A 10119-nucleotide genomic window follows, 5' to 3' on the forward strand; every position below is an offset into this window, starting at 1 on the left:
TTTAACATTTTTACATTTTTAGTTTAATTGCTTTGTACATAGACAGATTTTAACTGAAACACATCTCTAACATGGTCATATTTGCAATCAAGGATAATTGCATTAGTATTTCAGGAAAGCTATAGTATCTTAATCTGGGATGTTGTACTTAAAGGCCTCAATGAGCCCTTCAATGGAGTAAATAAACCCTGAGATGCTACATATGCTTCCTATTATACAAATAGAGATGTCAAAAAAAACCTCGTGCCATAGAAGTTTGCGCCAAAGAAGCTTCAGGTGGAATAAGCAGGGCAACAGGAAGCACAGTCCAGCACCAGTTAGACTCCCAGTAAGGCCCATGAGAAGAGCAAAGTGCGGGACAAAGATAGCCATGAGAAGGGTGAAAACAACAAGCCCAATTCTCATGGCAAAACCCCAGGACTTAAGCCTCCCATCTGTGCCATAGCAGTTTGGGAATGGGGTTCCATCTCCACCTTGAAAGAAGGATTTCTCTAAGATGTCTACAGCAGCAAAGAAGGGCAAGGGATAGGAGAACAATGCCTTGGCCACCAGAAAGATATTCACCCACATCCGTATGCCAGGCGGGAGGTTATCTGTGATCACCTCTTTTGTGTCGTCAGCCCATGTGAGGTAGGCTACAAGGGCAAACAGGCCCTTGAGGATGCATGCAGCGATGTGTGTCCACTCCAACATGCAGTGGAACTCAGCAGGCTTCTGCATGTTGCCCTCAAGTGAGGGAAGAAAAATCTGTGATGTGTAGCTAAAAACAACAATGCCAATAGAGATGGGGAACTTCTTGACATCAATGTAGAACTTGACCTTGTCCCATGCCCAGTCCTGCGCATGTGACAGGCAGAATGCAATCACCATCACATTAATGATGAAGTGCACAATTGTACACAGCAAGCTTAGCTTTGAGACAGATTTCAGGTTGCTCAGGAAAGCGCACGGCATGAGCACCGCTGCAGCAAACACTGACCATGCATTCTGTGACACGGGTAAGCCTGGAAAGCTGTTATACATCAGGTTGCCACTAATGACCACATAAAGGATGCATGTCATCACCAGCTCAATGATTTGTGCCGCATTCACAACATGGCCACCGAGCACAGGGAAGCGTGGCGCGCAGCAAGCGTTCGCGATGTCCACATATGTGTCTCGCACACGTACAAGCTCTCCGTCCTCGTTCTCCTCATAGAGGCACACAATGAGGATCTTGCCTGTGTAGCAGCACACCACAGCGGCGAAGATGATGAGGAAGAGGCCCAGGTAGCCACCGTGCAGGATGGCATAAGGGAGGCCCAAAACAAACATGCCCTGCAGTGTAAAAATAATTATAATTACTTAAAAATCAGGATCATAGTTTCAAGACAGCACAAATGTTAATGGTAAAATTTTAATGGAAGATATCAAGCACTAGTGTATAAATGAACATTACACTGTTTAGTTACTCTTTTTAGCCACCATTTATGTTGATTCATGTAATGATGGTAATTATTTATTTATTTTGTTTTTGTTTGCTTGCTTGCTTTATATATTTATTCATTTATTGACTCATTATTTTGTTGGTGAATTTTTTGGTTAGGTTGTTTTATTTTTATTTATTTATTTATTTGTTTGTTTGTTTTTTTTGTCTGTACTAATAGATTAACAACTTATCCTTAACTAACAGCCACTTGCTGTTGTCCGGACTTGGTGCTCACTCTTTAGCTCTGTTAGTATGGCACCTAGTGGTCAAAAATGGGAAGAGGAATTGACTTACTGGGCAGGACTCATGCTTTTCAATAGAGAAAGAGCAGCAGATAGTATGGTTTAATGACAAAGTTATCAAGATCATAATTTTTTTGCCAAACAAAAGCAAAGTGAGTGCATACAGTGAGTCTATGATGTACAGAGCCTTTTCTATTGTAAGATATATTACAAAGCTTGGGAGATGGAAAATAGGATTATAAGAGTTGATCTGTCCTTACATCAGAAATGTATGTGCACTATGTTGTCCTTGTTGTCTGTGCAAAGCCTGAGAAAAATTAGATTGCACACATTTTTTTGTTGGGTTGAGGGATTTTGTGTGGTTATTGGGATGTAGTTGTGCTGGACATTTTTCATAAACCTGGAAGTCTTAATTAACATTAGCTCTTCTGTGTGTGCTTTGCACACTGCAACAGGAAACACCTGCTTTATTGAATCCAGTTAAACAAAGGTATGTTTAAACCCACTCAAAACCAGCTGCTAGACTGTATGTTGTTGACTTTCAACTGCCTTTTATGGAGTTACTCTAAACATTCTCTAGTAACCTATAGCATATAGGCATGTGTCTTTACTCATTTTTCTTTGAGGCAATTTGTAATTATAAGCAAATAGCCACAAGACACTGCTGACTGGAACACAGGGCCAGTTTTTCTCACAAGCCAATTGAGTGTGCCATTTGAGTAAGAGCCCAGAGTAACAAAGTGGGTGAATGCTAAATTATTCATAAAGTAAAATTTGTGTAGAGTAGTTTTTACCTGGAGTCGAGCAAATTGTGATGTCAGCATGACTTTTTTTTTATTCAGTCGCAGTTAGTGAGGTGTAGCCTAATAGATCCTGAGTGAATGTTACCTACACTTGTTCAAATTAGCCTGGTGTAAAAGTGTAATGGTGATGTTCAGCATCTCAGGTGTCCACCAATTTCTGTTTGTTTGCTTTATTAATTTATCCAGTTAAGAGAATAAAAAAAAAAAAGAAATACAGTGAAATGAACACAAAATAAATAAATAGGCTAAACAAACAAATACATAAATACATTTCTGGTACTTTAAATGTGACTTTCATGTTTTTGCCAGTTTTAATCTATTTATTTGGTCTTTTATTATTCAATTAATTTTCTTCACCTAGTTAACATACATTTTAGTTTCTTGTTGCCCAGAAAACGGTCTAGTGTGCAACCTGGAGTTGGAGTGAAATCTGATATCGCCCCCAAATTGCCCCAAGCGACACTGAATAAAATCGGATCTGATAGAATGAGGTCTCACCGGGAGCGAGGACAAGTGTTTGTTTTTTTTCTTCTCCTGTTTTCAGTAATTCAGTGAATGCATTTTAATACATCTTAATTTAAATCATTTGAGCTCCAATAAATAATTTGAGTTGCAATTTGAAAAATAGTTAATTATTGCATTATTAGAATATATTAGATTTTTTTTTTACCTATTCGATCATAAACATGTATAATAACTCTTAATGAACTATTCATATAAACTATTTTGGATAATACATTTTGATTTCAATGACTCCTTTTCTCCACGAATCAGAACTAAGCTGAGTTTACTTGGCTGCAACAAATAGGCTAATGATTGAAGAGAATTATTGATGGGATTTTTTTTGTTGTTGTTTTGTAAATACGTGAGGAAACACATTTGGAGCAGCTGCTGTGCACCTGAATTGCATTGGTGACGTTCCAGCCCGCATCCCATGCTGTGATTTTGTCTTGCGCTCCTTGCGCATCGCTGGATTCGCTGGTTTTTCTGGATCCTGGGGGGGCCGTACCGTGTCTTTGGTAATGACTGTCTCCTGCCACCATTCCCTCTCTTTCCCCGCTCGTCCTTACTTCTTCCATTCTCATCCCATGTCTGTACTCGTAATCCAGACCATCACGCTCGGCGAACGCTATCGCTTCCTCATCCGTGGCCGCCTGGAAGCCGAGCCGCGCAAACACACCGCTCACCTTCCTCTCGGATTTATGTGACGCGCTGTTCACTATACTGATGATTTTACTTGAAATCTTGTGCCGTATTAAATGGGCCATGATTATTAAACTGTCGATGAGCGGATGTTTAAGAAGTAGGCTATGATACGATAACTTTTTTGGGGAAAACGAGACAGTTAGATCACCAAACACCAATCATTCCTGTTGAATATCCCGCTGAATGTCTTTACTCTTTAAATAATCCGTCCTATTGTTTTCCTTTTGAAATACATCTTCATCCGAAGGCGAAGAATGAATTGAGTAATCCAATACAAAAAAAATATTCCGAATTCAGTAGTTTTCTTTTTACATGTAGCTAGTCCAGTAGCAGACGCATACCAACTCATCAGTCTGGCAAATGTCAGTTGCGCACTAGAGAGAGAGAGAGAGAGAGAGAGAGAGAGAGAGAGAGAGAGAGAGAGAGAGAGAGAGAGAGAGAGAGAGAGAGAGAGAGATTGATTCGGCCTAGCAATAAGACTATAAGTCCTTTCACACTACCCGTTGTGACCCAGATGAGGATGGGTTCCCTTCTGAGTCTGGTTCCTCTCAAGGTTTCTTCCAAATATCATCTTAGGGAGTTTTTCCTTGCCACCATCACCACTGGCTTGCTCATAAGGGATAAATTCACACAGTTAAAATCTGTATCCTGTGTTTATATGTTTCTGTAAAGCTGCTTTGAGACAATGTCCATTGTTAAAACATACAATAAAAATGAATTGAATTGAATAAGATTTTGTTCCTCAAACCATAGTCGAATGTGTTTGTTCGAACGAACAAATTATTATTAGAGTTTATTAGTATAGTGACGTCTATTTTATGCCTATTTTATTTCCTAACTTTGCACACACACACACACACACAAATCAATGTTACAGAGACAATTTTTTTAATTGGTTAAGCAGCCTAAACTTAATTTTATGGTTTGTTTTACTATTTAGCCTAGAATATATTATACTTGGATATATAGGCCTAGATACTGTATTGTAGTATAAGTTGAGAAGTATACTAGATAGTAAAACAAACCATAAAAAGCAAATCAAACTATAGACTTCAATTCAGGATGGCACGGACTGGTTTAATAAGTCGATGAGGCAATTGTGATTTCCTCTCGCATATCATTAACCCTTTTAAAATTGGTGGGGTTTTTTTTTGTTTGGTTGTGTTTTTTTTTGTTGTTTTTTGTTTTTTAAAACAAAGTTGTTACACAATTTAGCACGTGGAGATGTACTGGAGATGGATTCAATTCACTATTCATAAAATGTGAACCCAGTCTTGAAGTTCGTTCATTATTAAAGGTGCAAGTTCGAATAGAAACATATAACTCTAATGTAATGCTTAATACAATCATTATGAAGTATGCAGTATAACGACACTGTGTAGATAACACTACATACTACATTGTAATCCAAATTTAGGCTGAAACAAGCAATGCGTCAGACTGTAGCAACTTTGCTATGGCTACACTCTCTGTCCGATCGTGGCCACCCATATCCATTATTCCCTGTCTGATATGACATATGTGATATAAGCTGTGAGATGTTTTTTGTGGTTCATCTGGTAATGAACGCATAGTCCTAAAGAGTAGTGTTATGATTTTGTTTATTAATATCTAGGATTGCTTGCCTCACACTACACTGACTCGAGCAGTTGTGTTAAAGAAGTCACAGGCGCGTCGCTGTCACTGTGAGAGCAAATTTAATGTGTTGGTAAAAAGCTTTATAAATAACTGGCTATTTTTTTAAAGAGCTTTTTTAGTTAGCTATTTACGTTGATTTATTTTAACATAGGAAACACACAAAAATGATTTTGGGATAGACTTATTTTAACTAATAAGCCATTCTTTTTTAAATAAAAAAAATCTATTACATATTGCTTACATATATATCAAAGACATTTGTCGATTACTAACAGCTGGTAAAAACTACAAGCTAAATCATTGTAGCAGCGCGTGGAGGTAAATCTAATCCTATTTAAATAGCATATTAAGTTTAGGTTATTGTTTGTAATGTTTGTAGGCTTACCCAGATGTTGGAGCCGCTGGATGATTCACTGTCTTGAAACTGCGAAGCGCTTTTTAAGGGTCAGTAAAACGCGCGTTAATAACGTTACAGTGAATCCGACGAAAAACACTATTATGAAAATGAATGATAACATTAAATTTTCTGTTCGGTTTTCTTGCATTTTATTTATCCATCCATCCAGCCAGCCAGCCAGCCAGCCAGCCATCCACTTAGTCTGGCCATTTTTTAAATTTATTGTAAAGTCATTACCATCATAAATTCCACTGGAATTTATTTTCAATTAACAGCAATGAGCTTATACACAAACAAAAACTTGTAACCAACTAGTCAGTGCTTGATAGTTAGGCTACATTGTGGACCTAATAAAGGGAACATTCAGTATAATAATAATAATAATAATAATAATAATAATAATAATAATAAATTCCATACATTTATATAGCACTTTTCCAGACAGTCAAGGCGCTTTACCAAGGAGGGGGGCGGGTCTCCTCAACCATCACCAGTGTGTAGCATCCGCCTGGATGATGCGACCGCAGGCATAGTGCGTCAGAACGCTCGCCAAACACCAGCTATTACAGTGCTATCAATATTGTATATACACAGAACCATGGTCAGAACCCTATTCGGATAACCCAGCATGGTGAAGCCTGATTAGGAGCAGTATTTTTAAATGTCCTTTTTATTAAGATTTTCACTGAAAAGAGAAAATGACAAATTTCAGGATTGCAGTTCAATTGAAAAAATATATGTATACATTTTACACCCCTTCCACAAAACCTACCCAGTGCACCCTCATACACAGCAAAATCCCCAGTGGTGAAGTCACTGTTTCACTGTCCATTTGTGTCCAATTTGAAATTAATAATTCAATTCAATTCAGTTCAATTTTATTTGTATAGCGCTTTACAATAGACATTGTCTCAAAGCAGCTTTACAGAAATATCAACATGGTATACAGATATTAAAGGTGCGAATTTATCCCAACTGAGCAAGCCACTGAGTGACGACGGTGGCAAGGAAAAACTCCCTAAGATGTTTTAAGAGGAAGAAACCTTGAGAGGAACCCGACTCAGAAGGGAACCCATCCTCATCTGGGTAACAACAGATATTGTGAAAAAGTTCATTATGGATTTATATTAAGTCTGTATGGCGTTAAGAGCAGCCGTAGTCCCAGCAGTCTGGAATTAAAGAAGATTTGAGCTCCATCCAGAGGCAGAAAGGATCTGGATCTCTAGTATCTCCATAAATTCGTGTGGGGCTCGGCGAAAGGAGAGAGGGAGAAAAAAGATAATTATGACTGCGAAGTAGTAGAACAGAATCTAGTCAGGGTAGGCTTGAGTAAACAAATATGTTTTAAGCTTAGACTTAAACACTGAGACTGTGTCTGAGTCCCGAACACTAATAGGAAGACTGTGGGGCTCTATAAGAGAAAGCTCTTCCCCCTGCTGTAGCCTTCACTATTCGAGGTACCGTCAGATAGCCTGCATCTTTTGATCTAAGTAGGCGTGGCGGATCATATAAAACCAAAAGGTCGCTTAGATATTGTGGCGCGAGACCATTTAGTGCTTTATAGGTTAATAAAAGTATTTTATAATTAATGCGAGATTTTACTGGGAGCCAATGCAGTATTGATAATATCGGTGTGATATGGTCGTATCTTCTAGTTCTAGTTAGGACTCTAGCAGCTGCATTCTGGACTAATTGGAGCTTATTTATATTCCTACTGGAACATCCAGACAGTATGGCATTACAGTAATCTAGTCTAGAGGTGACGAATGCATGAACTAGTATTTCCGCATCATGTAGTGACAATATGTTTCTTATTTTAGAAATATTTCTGAGATGAAAGAAGGCTATCCTAGTAATATTATCTACATGAGCATCAAATGATAGGCTGGAGTCAATAATCACTCCAATGTCTTTAACTGCTGCACATGATGAAACAGAAAGACCATCCAGAGTAACCATGTGATCAGAAAGAATACTTCTAGCTACACGTGGGCCTAATAAAAGTATTTCTGTTTTATCAGAATTAAGTAGAAGGAAGTTAATTAACATCCAATGTCTAATGTCCTTTACACAATCCTCAACTTTACTAAGCTTCTGTCTGTCCTCTGGCTTCGCTGAAACATACAACTGTGTATCATCAGCATAACAGTGGAAGCTAATTCCATGTTTACGAATAATTTGACCTAGGGGTAGCATATATAAAGTAAAGAGCAGTGGGCCTAAAACAGAACCCTGTGGAACTCCAAAAGTAACCTCAGTACGCATGGAGAATTCACCATTTACATCTACGAACTGATAACGATCGGTCAGATAAGACCTGAGCCAGGAGAGGACTGTTCCCTTAATACCAACAACATTTTCTAATCTATCAAGTAGAATAGTGTGATCTATAGTATCAAAAGCTGCACTAAGGTCGAGTAACACAAGCAGCGAGACACAACCCTGATCGTAAGTCAGTAGAAGGTCATTTACTACTTGAACTAACGCTGTCTCTGTGCTATGATGAGGTCTAAATCCTGACTGATACATTTCATGAATGTTATTCCTATCTAAGTACGAGCATAACTGCTTTGCTACAACCTTTTCTAAAATCTTAGAGATGAAGGGGAGATTTGATATTGGTCTATAGTTGGACAATTGAGACGGGTCAAGATCAGGTTTTTTAATCATGGGTTTAATAACTGCTAATTTAAGTGATTTAGGTACATAGCCAGTGCTTAGGGAAGAATTGATTATATTTAGAAGTGGTTCAATTACTCCTGGACCAATCTGTTTAAACAAACATGTAGGTACGGGATCTAGTATTGAATAATTCAATGGATTTGCATATATATTTTCATATTTCGCCTATCTTACTTTGCCATCTGTCATATGTCTCTCTCTCACTCACTCACACCCATATTAATTAACAACAACAACAACAACAATAATAATAATAATAATATTAATAATAATAATAGTAGTAGTAGTAGTTTGGTCAGTTTAGGCACTGGGGAACAATACAACATTGTCTTTGTGCAGCCAGTCACACAATTCAACAGCACCTGCATCAAACAAAGCAAGTTGTGGAAAAGGACAAAAGAGCAGACTTTAGGGATGAGGAGGAGGGTGGGATTTGTGAATACATGTGCACACAAGCTTGTGTATCTGTGTGTGTATGTGTGTATAAGTGCTGGGGGCTGTGATAGTCCTTTTTATTGTTGCCATGGAGGTAATAATTGTAGTAGTAACTACTGTCTGAAAAACTAATATATTTAGCTTAATATATAGGGTAAGCGTTTCAGGTAATGTTGGAAACCAATGCTTTGTTATATTTATTTCTTACATTAATAAGTGCAAGTCAATATTGCTTTAGGTAACCCTTTTTAGAGACACTACAGTATGTGATCACATGACTTCAAGGATGGAAACTCAAATAAAATATGACATGGATGTGCCAAACACTCTACAGGGGCAGGTGCTCTGATGAACAAAGGGGCATCTAAACTGTCATACAGCCTGTGGAATAATGCTAACATTATGGGTTTAATGAGTGGTGACAAGTTGCCAGAAACATTACAGATTTCATTTATAACCACACACAATCAGTGGCTGGAAAATTACAGTAGGTCATAAATGCTAACATTATTGGTTTTTTGAGTGATGACAAATTGCCAGACACATTACTGATTTAATTAATAACCAACCACACACAATCAGTGGCTGGAAAATTAAAGTAGGTCATTCATCAAAACATATGAGGATTATTGGATAGTTATGATATAGTTATATTACAATATTTTCTCTCCCTTGATTTATAAGTATTAAGCCTGATTGCCCCACCCCATCTCTTTTTAATCAGTTAAACAAAGAAGCACTCCCCTAGCTTGCTAAAAACAGCAGTAATAGCTAAAATTCTGTCTATATGCCACTTTTCCAGCATACTGGCAGTAAGCTTATCACACTGGGCTATCAGAAATACAAGTGCCATAGCTTTGTTTAGCCAATACATCCAGTGACACAGTACCAGAAGGCTTCTGTACTCTTTAAAGATGTGGTTTGTGGATTGTGCTTTAGGTATGTGTAAATGTCTGCAAAGTTAGATCTGTAAATGTCTGTGCTGACTACAGACCTGTATATATTATTCCTGAGACTTGGTACAGATCAAAAACAATGATCAGTGTTGTTTTTTAGGTATCACTTCGCTGGTGTTTTTGCATTTTCCATCATTTTTGACAATGATGGTCATAAATATAGTGGCTACAAGAAAAATTTCCCATGACTGAAATAGTTCAGTTACTGCAGTAGCTAAATATTACCCACATATTCTATATAGGTAACTAGCTCCATACATGTTTTGTCCAGATGAAATAAAGGAAGCTGCAC

At 37.8% G+C, this 10119-nt stretch overlaps 1 protein-coding gene across 1 annotated transcript; it reads right to left on the reverse strand.

Moving 5' to 3' along the window:
- Nucleotides 1–4058, reverse strand: LOC108265235 (vesicular inhibitory amino acid transporter). Its single transcript, XM_017467367.3, has 2 exons — nucleotides 3413–4058; nucleotides 1–1317 (listed from the first exon to the last, which is right to left on the reverse strand). The coding sequence occupies exons 1-2, from the start codon at nucleotides 3779–3781 to the stop codon at nucleotides 130–132; spliced, it is 1557 nt and encodes a 518-aa protein (XP_017322856.1). The 5' UTR covers nucleotides 3782–4058; the 3' UTR covers nucleotides 1–129.
- Nucleotides 4059–10119: the final 6061 nt, after the last annotated feature.

The sequence above is a fragment of the Ictalurus punctatus genome, chromosome 5 (assembly GCF_001660625.3).
Source record: "Ictalurus punctatus breed USDA103 chromosome 5, Coco_2.0, whole genome shotgun sequence".
NCBI classification, from domain to species: domain Eukaryota; kingdom Metazoa; phylum Chordata; class Actinopteri; order Siluriformes; family Ictaluridae; genus Ictalurus; species Ictalurus punctatus.